This window comes from Silurus aristotelis (genome assembly GCF_946808225.1).
Source record: "Silurus aristotelis genome assembly, chromosome: 28".
Classification (NCBI taxonomy): Eukaryota; Metazoa; Chordata; class Actinopteri; order Siluriformes; family Siluridae; genus Silurus; species Silurus aristotelis.
This window is the reverse complement of record NC_139601.1, coordinates 12,004,613-12,022,164: the sequence shown is the minus strand read 5'-3', so window position 1 is coordinate 12,022,164 and position 17,552 is coordinate 12,004,613. Positions and strand designations below refer to the sequence as shown.

At 38.3% G+C, this 17,552-nt stretch overlaps 1 protein-coding gene across 2 annotated transcripts; it reads left to right on the top strand.

The window, feature by feature from the left end:
- Positions 1 to 1,526: 1,526 nt before the first annotated feature.
- On the top strand, positions 1,527 to 13,579 carry tamm41 (TAM41 mitochondrial translocator assembly and maintenance homolog). Of its 2 annotated transcripts, XM_083534262.1 has the most exons (8): positions 1,527 to 2,156; positions 2,297 to 2,479; positions 3,379 to 3,471; positions 3,804 to 3,954; positions 6,227 to 6,372; positions 7,552 to 7,717; positions 13,200 to 13,262; positions 13,362 to 13,579. In XM_083534262.1, exons 1-8 carry the CDS (start codon positions 2,019 to 2,021, stop codon positions 13,436 to 13,438), a joined length of 1,017 nt encoding a protein of 338 aa, XP_083390388.1. In that variant the 5' UTR covers positions 1,527 to 2,018; the 3' UTR covers positions 13,439 to 13,579. The 2 variants fall into 2 exon arrangements, with proteins under 2 accessions (XP_083390388.1, XP_083390389.1); XM_083534263.1 differs by lacking the exon at positions 3,379 to 3,471 and having other exon boundaries at positions 1,537 to 2,156.
- The last annotated feature ends 3,973 nt before the right edge of the window (positions 13,580 to 17,552 follow it).

Below are 17,552 nucleotides of genomic sequence, written 5' to 3'. Positions count from 1 at the left end.
GAGGTAATTATCCACAGAGTGACTTCATTATACACTCGCTGAGCACTTTATTAGGAACACTATACTAATACTGGGTAGGGTCTCCATTGGCTGTTAAATCTCTTTCAGGAAATGTACTAGATTTTGGAAATATTCCTTTAAGAATCTGGTCCATGTTGGCATGATTACATCACCCAAATGCTTAAATTTTTTTCAAGTGCACTTTTATGCTGTGAGTCTCTCACTCTACCACATCACAAAGGTGCTCTTTGAAACCAGTTTGCTGAAAGTACACATTGGAAGGGATGTACATAGTCAACAACGACACTCAACAGAACAGGCTGTGGCATATAAGCACTTATTTATAGGCATTAACGGACCCAAAGTGTGCCTTGAAAAAATTCCCCACACCATTACTCAACCTCCACCAGCCTGGATTGTTGACACAAGCCAGCTAAAGCCCATGGATTTATGTTGATGGTGAGAAATTCTGAACCTTCCATCTGTGTGCCTCTTTAGAAAAAAAATTATTATCAAACCAGGTTACATCTTTGCAGTTTTGAATAGTCTAGTTGTGGTGCGCCTTTGCCCATTGCAGCCTCAGCTCTGTACAGTCCTGTACAGAATTAATGTACCATGTACAAGTAAACTCTAGAGACTGTTGTACTTGAAAGTTCCAGGAAATCAGCAGTTTTCAAACCAGTCTAAATAGCTTCAATAATCATGCCAGAGTCAAAATCACTAAGATCACATTCTAATGGTTGATGTGAGCATTATCCTAAGCTGTGGGTTTAAAATCGGCTGATTACAGAAATGCATGAATGAGTAAGTGATCCAAATAAAGTTCTCACTGAGTGTATGATGTTTTTGCATTGCTGGATTAAAACCCATGCGCCCTCATGTGGTACAACTAACTTTCTGCACATTTTTACACCAACGCCACCTGATAAAGACAGACAGACAGACAGACAGACAGACAGAGAGAGAGAAAGAGAGAGAGAGAGAGAGAGAGAGAGAGAGATAGATAGATAGATAGATAGATAGATAGATAGATAGATAGATAGATAGATAGATAGATAGAGAAACCAGCACAGAAATGCAAATACTTTGCATTAATTCGTTTGTTTACATCATTAAATTATTATAATCAAACTAAAGAAACCATTGTAAAAACTTACTTGGATTTAAATGTGTAATGATGTCCCAAGGGTCCATATTGGTATCCAATACCAACATGTGATTGAGAACTGGCCTAAATGACCAGTAACTAGTTACCATTAAAATCAATAAAATTGCTATTATAGCAACCATTACAAAGTCTATTTTATTGTTTTTTTCCCAGACAGACAGACAGACAGACAGATAGACCGATCGATCGATCGATAGATAGATACTCTGCTCTAATATAAGTTCTTTTCGTAAATAAAGGTGTATATAACAACATGTAGGCGTTTATATTTAGAATAACACTGATAGTTTTGCTCCAAAATGTTACTTTATTTTATTTTCAGAAATGATTCTGATTGACGAGGCGTCCTCCTAAACACAAGATGGCGGTGTTGTTTCCTCCTGACCAGCCGGATTCCGTTTTATAGCAGCATTTAATTCAAAGGGCAAATTTAACGTAAAGCCGCATACATTTCAGCGTCAAATCTATTTGATTCGAGTGGCTTTAAATTACATTTTATTTCAATTTAAAGTATATATTTCTTGCATTATTGTTTCAATTATAAATTAAGCTTCAGTTTGAGAACCGCATGCGATATAAAATAGGCCGAATCCCGAATAGCTTTCAACTCCCTTTATAGCACACTATGTAGGGCATGACGTAATGGTTTGTACAGCCTCGGTAGTGCACTGCATGTAACGCAGAAAGGCATTTGGGTTTGAACCTCTTTGAAGGCTATGCTTCATATTAAACTGATGTGTTAGCTTTTTGCTATTGTGCTGTAAGTTGCACTAGTTATTGAATAAAACGATGAGGGCAATTAATGTAGAGGTTATAAAAACGTTATGGAGTATTAGTTTTCTTCCTTAAAATGGCGCTTGCGACGTTACAAAGCACGAGTGTGTTTTACCGAAGGATTCTGTCCCAGTTTCCACAAGATATTAGCCTAGCGTTTGCCTATGGCTCTGGAGTGTTTAAACAGGCTGGGACTAGTCAAGGTCAGATGCGGGTAAGGTTTAATGGAAATTCATTCACTTTCTGAATTTATTAAGTCACATTTAAAAATAGTTGCTGAAGATAAAACAAACCCTGGAACAGCTGCATGTTGCTGAAATATTGATAGCGTGTGCGTATTTGTGTCTCCTCCAGAACAACATGATGGACTTTGTGTTTGCAGTGGATGACCCCATCACCTGGCACACCATGAACTTACTAGAAAACAGGAAACACTACTCCTTTCTCAAATACCTTGGGCCAAAACACATCAGCAACATTCAGACTGAGTATGGAGCTGGAGTGTACTACAACACCCTGGTCCCCGTGGAGGAAAGGGTTAGTATAAGATGGTTCAGTGGTTAAGGATCTGGGTTACTGATTAGAAGGTTTAGGGTTCAAATTCCAATACTGCCAATCTGCCACTTTTGGGCTGTTTTCCTCCAGGGGGGTCGTACCATGGCTGACCCCCCCCCCCCTCCCTTCCTGGCAAGCTGGGATATGTGAAAAAAAAAATGAGGCATTGGTGGTTCAGTGGTTAGAGATCATAAGGTCAGGGGTTCAAGCCCCAGTACAGCCAAGCTGCCACTATTGGTCCCTGACCTTGTGCACTGACCCCAGCGTCCTGGCAACCTGCGATATGCAGTAGTGGTTCGGTGGTTATGGCGCTGGGTTACTGACCATAAACCCTGGCACTGCTACGCTGTCACTGTTGGGCCCCTGAACAAGGCACTTAACCCTATCTGCTCCAGGGGCACAGACTGATCCAGCTTTCTGACAAGTTGGGATATGTGGTAACTTGGGGGCTTTGCTGGTTGGTACTGATTATAAGGTCAGGGGTTCAAGCCAAGCTTCCTCTGTCCACTTGGGTCCCAAGCTGGGATATGTAAAAACCTAGAGGCAGTGGTGGTTTAGTGGTTTAAGCCCCAGCATCTCCAAGCTGCCACTTTTGGGCCCTTGAGCAAAGCACTTATTGAACCCCTTTCTGCTCCAGGGGTGTCATAACATGGCAAGATGGGATATGCAAAAATCAGTTGTCTTCATTATTTCAGCAATGCATCTTAATTCATCTTCCCATGACCTGTAACAGCCCTGAAGATTCAGAGAGGTCTGATTTTCGAGGTGAGGACCGGCACGTTCATCAGGGTCCTTTTTTCGTCTTGTGTTGTTCATATTTGCGGTGCAGAGCAACAGCACATCCAAAAGTCAGGCTGTAATGCTGTAATGTTTCTTTGCAGCTTATAAAGTACGGTGTCATGAGCACAGATGCCCTGATAGATGACTTGCTTCACTGGAAAACCATGTATATAGCAGGCCGACTGCACAAGCCGGTAAGAATTACTTCATATATTTTATTGTTCAGCTTGGTAGGATGAAATCCTTGCTGGAAAAAAAAAAAGTCAGTTTGGTCGGAAGAAACTATTTAAGATAGAAGCCAATGTAAGTTGGTACGAGGAATCAGGCTCTACCATCTTAATCAGGCTCTACCATCTTAATCAGGCTCTACCATCTTAATTGTGGTTTTGGTGGCCGCTAGATAATTAGTTAAAATTTTTAGCATGGATCTTATGCCACTTCATTAATTTAGTATTTCCGGATATACCCATACCCCTGGTTACACATGGACATAACCACTCTGTGTTTTTTTTTTTTTTCTTCTCAGGTGCGGATTCTGGTGCAGAAGGAAAACCCGAAGCTGCGAGCTGCTCTGGTGACAAATCTGAAAAGCGCCGTGTTTTCCTCCTTCCTCATGCTTCCAGAGAGTTTTTCAGAAGAGGATCTTTTCCTCAGCATTGCTGGACTCTCCTACTGTGGTGACCAAAACAAATGTTTTATCTTGATTAAAATGGAGTCTCCATTCTAATTAAAGTACAATCATGTCTGAAAGTTCTATTACACTGAGCATGCTGTTGTCAATTCAAAAAGTTGATAACGTGAGGTTGGTCGATGTTTTCTCTTGCAGTTTCAACTTTTTTACCTCTATATGTACAGTGCATCTGGAAAGTATTTACAGCGTTTCACTTTCTCCACATTTTAAATTGCAGCCTTATTCCAAAATTGGAAATTGATAAAAATAAAATCATTATTTTACTCAAAATTTTACAAACAATACCCCATAATGACAACATAGACATTTGTTTGAAATCTTTGCAAATTCATTACAAATAAATTACGTACATAAGTATTCAGAGCTCTGAGCTCAGTTGCATCCTGTTTCCAGGATGATTGGATGATTGATTGGACTCCTCCTGTGGTAAATTCGGTTGATTGGGCGTAATGTGGAAAGGCACACACCTGCCTATAGGAGGTCCCACAGTTAACAGAGCATATCAGAGCACAAACCAAGCCATAAAGTCTAAGGAATTGTCTGTAGACCGCCGAGGCAGGATTGAAGGTCCCACTGAGCACAGTGGCCCCCCCATCATCTCTAAATGTAAGAAGTTTGGAACCACCAGGACTCTTCCTGGAGCGGGTCGTCCGGTCAAACTAAACGATTGTGGGAGAAGGGCCTTAGTCAGGGGGTGATCGAGAACCCAATGGTCACTCTGAAAGAGCTCCAGGGTTTCTCTCTGGAGAGAGGAGAACCTTCCAGCAGAACGACTATCTCTGCAGCACTCTACCATTCAGGCCTGTATTTTAGAGTGGCCAGACGGCTCAGTAAAAGTCACATGACTGCCTGCCAGGAGTTTGCCAAAAGGCACCTGAAGGATTCTCAGACCATGAGACACAAAGATTCTCTTTGAGCTGAATGCCAAGTGTCATGTCTTGATGAAGCCAATCCAATACCATCCCTACAGTGAAGCATGGTGGTGGCAGCATCATGCTGTGGGGATGTTTCTCAGCGGACAAAACTGGGAGACTAGTCAGGATCCAGGGAAAAGATGAATGCAGCATTGAACAGAGACATCCCTGATGAAAACCTGCTTCTACAGGACACAAACCCTAAGCACACAGCCAAGATAAAAAAGGACTGGCTCTGAGACGACTCTGTAAATGTCCTTGAGTGGCCCAGACAGAGCCCAGACTTGAACCCGATTGAACATCTCTGGAGAGATCTGAAAATGGCTGTGCACCAACACTCCCATCCAACCTGATAGAACTTTAGAGGTTCTGCAAAGAAGAATAACTTCCTGATAATCTGCCAAAAAATTGGTGTGCCAAGCTTGTAGCATCAAACTCAAAAAGGCGTGAGGCTGTAATTGGTGCCAAAGGTGCTTCAATAAAGTATTGAGCAAACAATGTGAATACTTATGTACATGTGATTTAAAAAAATATATTTTTTATTCTTAATAAAGTTGATTGAATATTTCCAACACACTTCTTTCATGTTGTCATTATGGGGTATTGTTTGTTTGTAGAATTTTGAGTAAAATAATTAATTTAATCCATTTTGGAATAAAGCTGCAACATAACAATGTGGAAAAAGTGAAGCGCTGTAAATACTTTCTGGATGCACTGTACATAGGATTCTCAAATTGAGCATTTTAAAATGACTCCTACAAGTGAAAACAAAGAAAATTATAATTAGAGACTCTGTTCAGCTTTATTTTTTACACCTTATACTTAGCTGGTAACTTGCATATGTATCTATCTAAAATTAGCTAGGAACCGCAATACAAAATAGTTATGATTAGGAAATTCCCATAACCCTCAGGTGCACCTTATAGTATTTTATAATCATATATTTGGTGTTTTTAGGATATTAAACACTGCACTAACTAACTACAAATTCACTGACCAGTTTCAACCTTTATTATTACAATTTTTATGACGAGTTAATATATTTTTTTCAAATATAGTACACAACAGTAGCTGCTGAAGCTGTTTGAAGCAGTTTATCCACGAGCCAGTCGATGCATTTAGAGGGAATAGCTTTTTTTTTTCGGTTTATTCAATTGGTTTATTCAATCCAGGTTTGAGCTTTAAAAACAAAAAAAAAAATCACATTCATTAACAACAAATGCCTTTATTTTTTAAATCATTGTCTGAAATTCAGCCTTGCTTTAGTTTTATGCAATTTTAGCATCGTGGAATCATTTCTGTTTAATCCTGAAGTGCCTTCTAAAATTATGTAATGCCTTTTAGGGGATTTCAGAATGGTGATCGGCGAGGATAAATCCAAAGTTTCCAACATTGTGAAGGACAACATGGAGCACTTCCGGATCTTGTATAATAATATTCTCCAAGAATGTTCTCAGGTGGTTTACAAGCCACAGCAGGGGAAGCTGGAGGTGAGACTGAAATACAGGTTCAAACCCTTTTTGTATTTTTTTTCTCCAGCAGGAGGGGCTACTGATCAAGCCTTGAGGTAGCAGTATGTACTACACACTTCATCATAGTAATTAAAAGTATAGTATACACTGTGAAAGATTTGATTTAGTATATTAAGGTGTGGTCTCTGTGCCCATCAGGATTAGTAAAAAAAAAAAAAGGGGGGGGTGTGGCTTATTTGCTTCTCAGTCTTTGTGAAGGAGGTGTGACCTGTGTTCATTGCAGTCTCAGTGAAGGTGTGGCCTAAATGCCTCTCAGTCCCAGTAAAGGAGGTATGACCTCTTTGCTTGTCAGTCTTTGTAAAGAAGGTGTGGCCTGTGTGCTTGTCAGTCTTTGTAAAGAAGGTGTGGCCTGTGTGCCTGTCAGTCTCAGAAAAAGATTTGGCTTGTCTTAGATGTAGTCTGTGTATGTCAGTGTCGGTGAAAGAGATGTGGCCTTTCACTCCCAATCAGTATTACTTAACTATCTTATTTAATGCTGTTTGGACAATAACTTATTATCGATTACTGAATTTCTCACTTTCTAGTATTTCATTACACTTTAGATCTTCTTTCTCCCTCAGGGTTTTTTTATTTTTTATTTTTTTATAAATATGATAGACAGAGACTTGTTTAGACAGTTTTATCAGTATTGCATGTCTTTGCCTTGCTGACTTTTAAAGACTTAATTTTTCACTGGGTATGGTATATACTGTTGTCAACTCTGTGCCAAGGCGAAATATTCTGCTATTAAGAGCTGCTTAAACATGCCCAGAGCTATGATGCCTTGAGCTTATAGCATGGATCGTCCTTTATCGAGACAGAAAATTGCACTCTGAGTAAAAAAAAAACCTGAAAGGTTGGTAGATTAATGCCAAAGCGTGGAGGCTGTCTAATAGCTCTCAGGCAAAAACACATCTGTGCATAGAAGAATGAGATGCACATTATGTTTCAAATGCAGGAAATATGTGGCTCATTAAATGTCATACGTCATGGATCCTTATAGGATAGAATGTGGTTGATTTTTTTTTTTTTTTTTATGACCTGCAGCTCTGAAAGACCACTCAACTACCAATTATACTTATTCTTAGAATAATAATGGTGTTTATACATTTCTGAAAATAAAATGTTTGTGAGCTGTGAATTTGTTTTTCCTGGTAGGTGGATAAGAGTCCAGAGGGTCAGTTTACTCAGCTGATGGCTCTGCCTCGCACTTTACAGCAGAAGATCACATGGCTGGTGGATCCTCCGGGGAAGAACCGTGACGTGGAGGAGATCCTGCTGCAGCTCGCTCATGACCCAGACTGTGGCCTGCTTGTACAGCAAGGTAACTAACACTTCTAATGGATTTTGTATCTCAGCCATAATGACTAGTTGTTAAAGACAAGGCCTACAGGGTTGGAACCATAACAGAAATGTGATTTTATTTTATTTTTTCCCTAAAGAGAAGAATTGGTAATCAACATTTCACCTTTTTAAGACTCTGCTTTGAAGCTTGTTTTTGAACTTTTTTTTTTCTTGCATCACATTATTAGGAAATAATAATTGTAAAAATATGCAAATCTATGCGTAAATATGTCCTAGCTCTGTTCTAGCTCTCCACAGTTTAATTGTATTCTTTATTGTGTTTCACAGCATACACATTGTCATATATATATATATAAATATAAATACAGTGAGGAAAATAAGTATTTGAACACCCTGCTATTTTGCAAGATCTCCCACTTAGAAATCATGGAGGGGTCTGAAATTGCTTTCATAGGTGCATGTCCACTGTGAGAGACATAATCTAAAAAAAAAAAAAAAATCCAGAAATCACAATATATGATTTTTAAACTATTTATTTGTATGATACAGCTGCAAATAAGTATTTGAACACCTGTTTATCAGCTAGAATTCTGACCCTCAAAGACCTGTTAGTCTGCCTTTAAAATGTCCACCTCCACTACATTTATTATCCTAAATTAGATGCACCTGTTTGAGGTCGTTAGCTGCATAAAGACACCTGTCCACCCCATACAATCAGTAAGAATCCAACTACTAACATGGCCAAGACCAAAGAGCTGTCCAAAGACACTAGAGACAAAATTGTACACCTCCACAAGGCTGGAAAGGGCTACAGGGAAATTGCCAAGCAGCTTGGTGAAAAAAGGTCCACTGTTGGAGCAATCATTAGAAAATAGAAGAAGCTAAACCTGACTGTCAATCTCCCTCGGACTGGGGCTCCATGCAAGATCTCACCTCGTGGGGTCTCAATGATCCTAAGGAAGGTGAGAAATCAGCCCAGAACTACACGGGAGGAGCTGGTCAATGACCTGAAAAGAGCTGGGACCACCGTTTCCAAGGTTACTGTTGGTAATACACTAAGACGTCATGGTTTGAAATCATGCATGGCACGGAAGGTTCCCCTGCTTAATGCAGCACATGTCCAGGCACGTCTTAAGTTTGCCAATGACCATTTGGATGATCCAGAGGAGTCATGGGAGAAAGTCATGTGGTCAGATGAGACCAAAATAGAACTTTTGGGTCATAATTCCACTAAACGTGTTTAGAGGAAGAAGAATGATGAGTACCATCCCAAGAACACCATCCCTACTGTGAAGCATGGGGGTGGTAGCATCATGCTTTGGGGGTGTTTTTCTGCACATGGGACAGGGCGACTGCACTGTATTAAGGAGAGGATGACCGGGGCCATGTATTGCGAGATTTTGGGGAACAACCTCCTTCCCTCAGTTAGAGCATTGAAGATGGGTCGAGGCTGGGTCTTCCAACATGACAATGACCCGAAGCACACAGCCAGGATAATCAAGGAGTGGCTCTGTAAGAAGCATATCAAGATTCTGGCGTGGCCTAGCCAGTCTCCAGACCTAAACCCAATAGAGAAACTTTGGAGGGAGCTCAAACTCCATGTTACTCAGCGACAGGCCAGAAACCTGACTGATCTAGAGAAGATCTGTGTGGAGGAGTGGGCCAAAATCCCTCCTGCAGTGTGTGCAAACCTGGTGGAAAACTACAGGAAATGTTTGCCCTCTGTAATTGCAAACAAAGGCTACTGTACCAAATATTAACATTGACTTTCTCAGGTGTTCAAATACTTATTTGCAGCTGTATCATACAAATAAATAGTTAAAAAATCATACATTGTGATTTCTGGATTTTTTTTTTAGATTATGTTTCTTACAGTGGACATGGGTGACAATTTCAGACCCCTCCATGATTTCTAAGTGGGAGAACTTGCAAAATAGCAGGGTGTTCAAATACTTATTTTCCTCACTGTATATATATATATATATATATATATATACATACATACATACACACAGTCATGGCCAAAATTGTTGGCACACCTGAAGTATTTCTCACACTAAAGTATTGCATTAACACATGTTTTGCTATACACATGTTTATTCCCTTTGTGTATATTGGAACAAAACAAAAAAGGGGAGGTAAAAAAAACAAATGACAAATTGACATAATGTCACACAAAACTCCAAAAATAGGCTGGACAAAATTATTGGCACCCTTTCAAAATTGTGGATAAATAAGATTCTTCCAAGCATGTGATGCTCCGTTGAACTCACCTGGGGCAAGTAACAGGTGGGGGCAATATAAAAATCACAACTGAAAGCAGATAAAAAGGAAAGAAGTTTACTTGGTCTTTGCATTGTGTGTGCCACACTAAGCATGGGCAACAGAAAGAGTTAGTTAGTTTAGGAATAAAACAAGTAGCTTTGCTGTTTAAGGAACATTTAGGACTAGTTCATTAATGATCTATTGTGTTCCGGTTACAAAAGGCCTTATCTCTTTAATACCACAGCAGTTTGTCACTAAATTAATCTATCCTGCCAAACCAATTCAAATCCATGATTAAGCAGTTGTTTTGTATAAATATAGTCTGTGAATTGTTAATGCTATCTGAAGTATACTGTTTATGTGCTTGCTAACATTTAAGTCAAGTTTATTTTTATAGCGCTTTTCAGACATTGTCTCAAAGCAGCTTTACAGAATTTACGAGTTAAGGTGAACAGCCATGGCGACTGTGGCAAGGAAAAACTCCCCTATGTTATGAGGAAGAAACCTTAAGAGGAACCAGACTCAAATGGGGAACCCATCCTCATTTGGGTGACATCAAGAGTGTGATTATAGTCTTTATGATATGTCTTATACAGTCATTTGAGATTATGGAACCAGGAGCTACTGAGCAACTCATAACATAGCTCAACATTTGCGATCATCATAGATCCAACACCAGCTTCTCCATGCCACTCAAAGAGGTCCAATGTCCAAACTCCACATGAGGTGGGATCCAAATGGCGCTGATACGTCTCTAGATGGTTCGGGATGTTTGCGGGGTCGGCATCTTTAAGCCATTAGTTGCAGTTATGTAACCAGCATGCAACTTCTAGCTAACATAGCTAAGGTGACGCGAATACATGCTATACATGTATGGTTGATTAGCATAAAACAGTTTCTCAGGTCACAAACATTAAAGTTTTCACTAGGCTGGCATTACATATGTCTGTAATTAGTGTGGATGGACATGATTGTGCAAGTGCCCAGTTGGTGAGAGAGTTTGCAGTACAGTAGCCAGGGTCATACAGTGGTTTTCCAAAGCGGTTGGATAAGGGTCCATCAAAGAAGTTGAATCCTAGTGCTGTGTGTCAGGTGCAGAAGCTGGCTTCAGGAAACAGATGTATAAGTGCTGCAGCATTGCTTTAGAGGTTGCAGAAGCGGAAAACTCGCTTCTCAGTGCTCAGACTATACCCCGCAACAATGCAACAAATCCGTTTGCATGGCCGTCATGCTAGAAGGAAGCCTCTTCTGAAGCTGGTTTACAATAAAGTCCACAAACAGTTTGCTGAAGACAACCTGTCCAAGAGCATGAATTACTGAAACCATGTCCTGTGGTCTCATGAGACTAAGATAAACTTGTTTGGCTCAGATAATGTCCAGCATGTGTGGTGACGACCTGGTGAGGAGCACCAACAAAATTGTGTCTTGCCTTCAGTCAAGCATGGTGGTGGTAGCATCATGGTCTGGGGCTGCATGCGTGCTGCTGGTACTGGGGAGCTGCGGTTCATTGAGGGAAACATGGATTCCAACATTGATTGTGACTTTCTGAAGCAAAACATGATGCCCTCCCTTCAGAAACTGGGCAGACGGCAGTTTTCCAACATAATAACGAACCCAAACACACCACCAAGATGACAATTGCCTTGCCCAGGAAGCTGAGGCTGAAGGTGACTAAGTTGCTAAGTATGTCTCCAGACCTGAATCCTGTTGAGCACCTGTGGGTCCTCAAGTGGAAGGTGGAGAAGCGCCATTTGTCTTAACATCCAGCAGATCCGTGATGTCATTATGGAGAAGTAAAAGAGGTTTGCAGTATATTAGTATGATGATCCAGTGACAATTTCGGATTAATCCCTAATCAAACTACCAACATGTTCATATAACCGAAAGACAGTTGCAGCTTGTTTTGCAGATAGTTTTTTTTATTTTCTTTCACAACAAAGACCCACTTTTTCTTTAACCAGATAAACCGCTTTGCCATATATCCATGACTAAGCAAGCCGGTTTGGTGAGACAGGGCCATGTTTATCAGAAACCTCACCCTGTTTTCCTCTTCATCTGGTGAGAGAATGGTTGGAGTGTTTACTAGTTTACAGGTTTCACAACACTAAAACCTATTAACTTTGTAAACAAAACACCAACCATGTTCCATGTTTTTCTTTTAAGTACTTTTTTATTTAAACCTTTTATTGTTTTGTTTTTTTATTGTCCCACCTGCACTGTAGCAGCTATAAATAGTCGTTTTCTCATTAGCCTATGTTCAGCCCTGATTTCTGTTAAGTCTTCTAAAGTTTTTCCCAAAGTGACACTGGAGACTTCAGATAGATAGATGGATCGATAGATTAGATCAACGAAATGCAGTTTAGCATCTACCAGAAGTGCAAATAGTAGCAACTGTGCAAATTGACAAGTTGTGAATAAATATGTATTTATATGTACAGCAGAGGGCCTTTTCTAAAAATGTATAATTAAACATCTTGTCTTTATTTAGTCTAAACATATGCAAGGCAGAGGCTTAAGGAGAAGGACGAACTGGAGAGCGGGTAGGATCCATAATGCAGGTAGTTCAGGGTTGATCGCCAATGTGAAGCGTTGAAGGCAAACCTACCTTGAGCGCCTCCTCCGAAGTGAAACCAGGAGCATGGAAGTAAGGGGAATACTAGTGATAGGAAGTCTGGTAGATCTTTCATGGCAATGAGTAGATCCGATAGTTAGTGAGGTGGACTCGGGACCTTATAAACAGGAAAGGTAATGGGGAACAGGTGTAGGTGATTGGATCAGGGAGAGGCTGAGTGAGAGTTAGAGCCTTGGAGGGAGGCGTGGCTTGTGGTTCCCTGACAAAAATCACACTTGCATTGGTATGAATTTAAAAATGACAATATTAACTTTTTTTTTAACGGTGCGCCATTGTCTAGGGAAGACACTTCTGCATGACTAAATGAGGGGCATCGTGTTAAAAAGCATCCGTTTTCACAGTCCACGCTGCGTTTTCAAAGCTATCTTTCTGTTGACTAAATACGCTATTTGTGTGGACGGGAGGCCAAAACGGAGATAAAAATCTGAGTTTTCAAATGAAAATGTATTAGTGTGGACATGTCTTTAGATTTTTTTTTTAGAAGCCTTTGCCATACATATGAATGAGTTGTTACTATAGATAATGTATCAGAACAAGCCTTCAAATATAAAACTGTAATCTCAAATATAGACATGTATATAACTACTTGTGTATCTTTTTAAAGGTATTTCCACCATAGTGAAAACATCCAGCATAACACAAAGTGCGAAAGGAATTTTTACAGCAGGTGAGGATGTTAATTGTTGATGTTATTGTTCAAATTTGTGCTGATTTATTCTTTTACATGTTATGAGTATTGTAATGTTTTTTTTTTCTTTTTGTAAAGGACTCTTTAAAACAGTGTCATATAGTGTGAAGAAGCTGCGGAATATGCTCAAAGGCTGGAAGAGGAAGAGATTGTGATTTGTTACAATTTTGCCACATGGTCAGGGTATGATGCCATATGTTTTTGGACACTTTTAAGTGATCAGAGGTTTATTTATGTTAACATGATTTGAGTGTCAATTACTGTAATAAATGCTGTTAAAAGTTTCAATTAGTAAACTGCACAGTCTTGTGTGATTTTATTTCTATTCTATTTAGTGGCCTTTGGTAAGCCACTAAATCAAAAAAATGAATGAATGCACATAGCAGTAGCATTGCTTTATTACAGCTGTAGGGCTCCCAGTTAAATCCTGAACTCAGGGTAGTGTGTGTTGTGGTTCTCATGTTCTTCTGGGTACATTTGGGTTCTGCTCACTTCTCAAAAACATCAGATAGGCGGATCTTAATTTTTTTCCCTAGGGCCGTGAGTGCGTGTGTTGTATGTGTGTTTGTGAGTGTGTGCTGTGGCTTGCGATGGATTGTTGGTGCGTATTGGTGACTATTATTATTATTACAAATATAAATAAATAAATATCAAAGAGATTAAATTAAACCCTTTAACACAACAGATTTATTCACGATGTACTTTTTTTACTCAGATAAAGATAAAAAAAAAAAAAAAAACTTGACTGGAAAAACTATTTTAAATCGCTAAACAATTGTTTTACTGATGCGCCAAGTCTCAAACCAAAATCTGCAATGATGTACACATCCGGCAATTAAAAAACGTCAGTGTAGAAACATAGCAAAAGTTCCGTTGGGTGTCCTGATGATTTACGTTAAAACATGCACATTGTCTTCATGCCTTCATGTCTTCATGTTAAGTATGTTTTCACTCAAACAAACATACATTTGCAAAAATCCATCCATATTTCTCCATGCTTGTGTTGATTAGAGTATTAAAAACTTGCAAAGTATTAATTTAAGGTACATTTAGAATAGATTAAAATGTGCGATTAAGTTGCGATTAACCACGAGTTCATTCGTGACAATTGTGCGATTAATCGCGATTAAATATTTTAGTCGATTGTCAGCCCTAATAAAAATAAAAAAAAAACATATATAAAGAAACATCTAAAATTCAAGAGCAAAAAGGTCCATTAGAAGCTGTAGGCGAAATTATTGCATTTATCTAAATCTTTACTAGTTTAATCTTTTTTTTTTTAGGGGACACAACTGTACACTTCAATATTTGTCTTTTAAAAAATATACAATACATGGTGGATATCCCTAATATTCATTACGAGGTGGTTGATTTTTCATTGACATACTTATAAAGGAAATGGATTTAATATAGCAGCAGCCAGTATCATAAAAAAATCTATAAATACAGTAAATTCCCAGAATAGTGCAAATAGGAATAATTTGTATGTCGTTTCAGGGCACTGTTTAAGAATCTTTTAAGGAAAATGTACATAATATTGTAAACAATTTTGAATATGGTTGTTTTGTTTATTTTACAATTTACATTTCTTATTGCATTTACTGAAAACAGTCAATTTTCCTAGAAAAAGTATATTTTAAGTATAGGTCTTATGACAACACGGATTTTGTGACACTTTTTTTCTGTATATTGTTTTATTCTTGACTTAAAACTTATTGCAATATTTATCATTAGCCATAGTATTTCAGGTGTCATGCTTATGAGAGGAAGAAACACACACACACACACACACACACACACACACACACACACACACATTCTTTGCACAGATGTATTTACAATATTTGCCTGCAGCTATTTACCATGTGTGTCTCATTGCAAGTCAGTTGAGTCGATTGTGTGAACAAGTAGCTGAGTGTGGATAAGACATAAACTGGTTCTGTCTAAAAGATCACATACACACACAAACAAAGCACACTTCAAAATCAGACATTGTTTTTTGTTCCTCCATCCTGTGAATAATGAACGTCTCTCGTAATATCATTATTAGCACAAAACTGAAGGTAAACAATATTGCCATAATGCAAAAATAACCTTCTAAGTCATTTATGGGAAGGATAATACTGTGTGTGCAAAGAAATTTAACAGCAGTACAGCGAACCCCCCGATAATTCACGGCACGGGTTCTCATTTGGGACCTAACTAACAGCAAGTAGCAGATTGTATTAAAAATTTGAATCTGCAGTGGGACCGAATGTTTAGGAACGTTAGGAATAACATTTTAAACTGTTTTCACTAAAAAGAACATACAACATTTTTAAAACACATAAGTGTATTAAAATGACGATGTCTAGATGAATTCAAAAGGTACTGCATTTTAATTTAAAAAGGAAATAATTTGTCATGTCTTTAAAGCTTGCAATTATATATATATATATATATATATATATATATATATATATATATATATATATGTATATATAATTATATATATATGTATATATAATTTTTTTTTTATTAAGACAGACATGCTTTCTATCTATTTATTGTATAAGTTACAATTAATGACTTTAGATACTAGTTGATTCCTATTATCACTTACATTATAGCATCTTTATACAGTTGTTCATAGGCCAGCCTCTTTTTTATCTGTAAAAAAAAAAAAAAAGAATGTGCAAACTTAATGTAGAAAAACTTAAATATACAGTGTTCCCTTTAGCTGTTAGAAAGGGCTGACACTTGGGACTCCTTTTAGAAACAAATAGATACGTAAATCAAGAAATAAATAGATATATCTGATTTTTCACCATAAATATGTAAAGCTGTTACTGTGAAAATATTATAATAAGTACATCAAAGTATAATGTTAAAAAGAAAAGTGTTTTACATTGTGGCCCATGTTTTGAAATGTCATGCAGTGTAGATTCTTATTTTTTATAATTCTTTGATCAATCGGGGGTCTTTTAAACAAAATTAAGACACATTTTTCATTTTTATGTACATTTTAAAATAGTTTGCGTTACATGAAAAAAAATCTACTTTTGCTGAAAATTTTCTTTAGTGTAGACTCATTGAGACTTGTGAACAATATAAATAAAGAAAAATAAATAAATATATCATTTTATACTCTTTAAATGCCCTCTGAAATCTCAAATTCCTTTTCTTAGATGACATGAGTGGCGTAGTTCATCCACCTCACGGTTTGCTGCGTTTTGCGTAGTGTGTTGCTTTTTGTGCTCACCACAGTGCTAAAGAGTGACTATTTGAGTTATTTGAATATCACTAAGGCCTTGTTGTCAGCTCAAACTAGTCTGGTCATTGTCTTTTTGACCTATCTATATATCAACAAAGGCCGATGCTTCTGCTAGAGATGTATACCGGCGGTGCAGCTGTGGCTGCAGTGAAAGGAGAGTCATTTAATTATGTTCATGTTAGGTCATGTTTTCTTGCTTTAGTAATGCCATTCTTTCTTGCCACATGAGATATCTGTCTTTGTTATACTTCGTTTCTTTATAATATTAAAGCTTTCTATAGCCGTGGTGTCATGGTGATGTTATTAAGATGTGGATCAATTCAGGTAGGACACCACTGCATCAAACCAGTGCATCATTGTTTCACTTGGGTCAAAATTTTGGTCCAATTCAAAGCTACGTTTACACAAAACCGGATACATTTAAAAAAAACAAAGTTTTCGTCTAAAAATGCTCCGCTTCCACACTATTCTTTTCAATCATTTCCCAAAAGTTGCTCATCCACACTGACTGCGCACGAGTAAACCGTAAGATGCCTAGATTTCCGCCTGGCTTTATTTAATTTCCGTCTCTTTGAAACTTCGCAGCAATGTCGAGGAAAGTCACTGTCACATGACTAAAAATCCATTATCGTTTTTTTTCTAAAGCCTCTGTATTAACAGTCCACACTGCATTGCGAAAACAGTGTTTTCAACTTTATCCACTTTGGAGCGTGTATTTAAAAAGCTATGTTTTTATTGACTAAGGCTATGTCGCAGGAGATGTAGTAGCCTAGTTGTTAAGGCATTTGACCTTGGATCCGTAACCCCCCATGGGTGCTCAGTTATGGGGATAAAGAACTCTGCCATGGATGGTCCCAAGCCTGGCTGTGAAAGGAATAGGGTGGGTGTTGGGCTAGCAACCTGAACCCATAACAAAACTGCTACAGAAACAGCAAGTAAGCCATAAGGCCCTTGCTGCCCAATGTGCTTCGTGGTGCAGAGGACTGGAAAATAAAAGTCTACGTCTACACTAATCA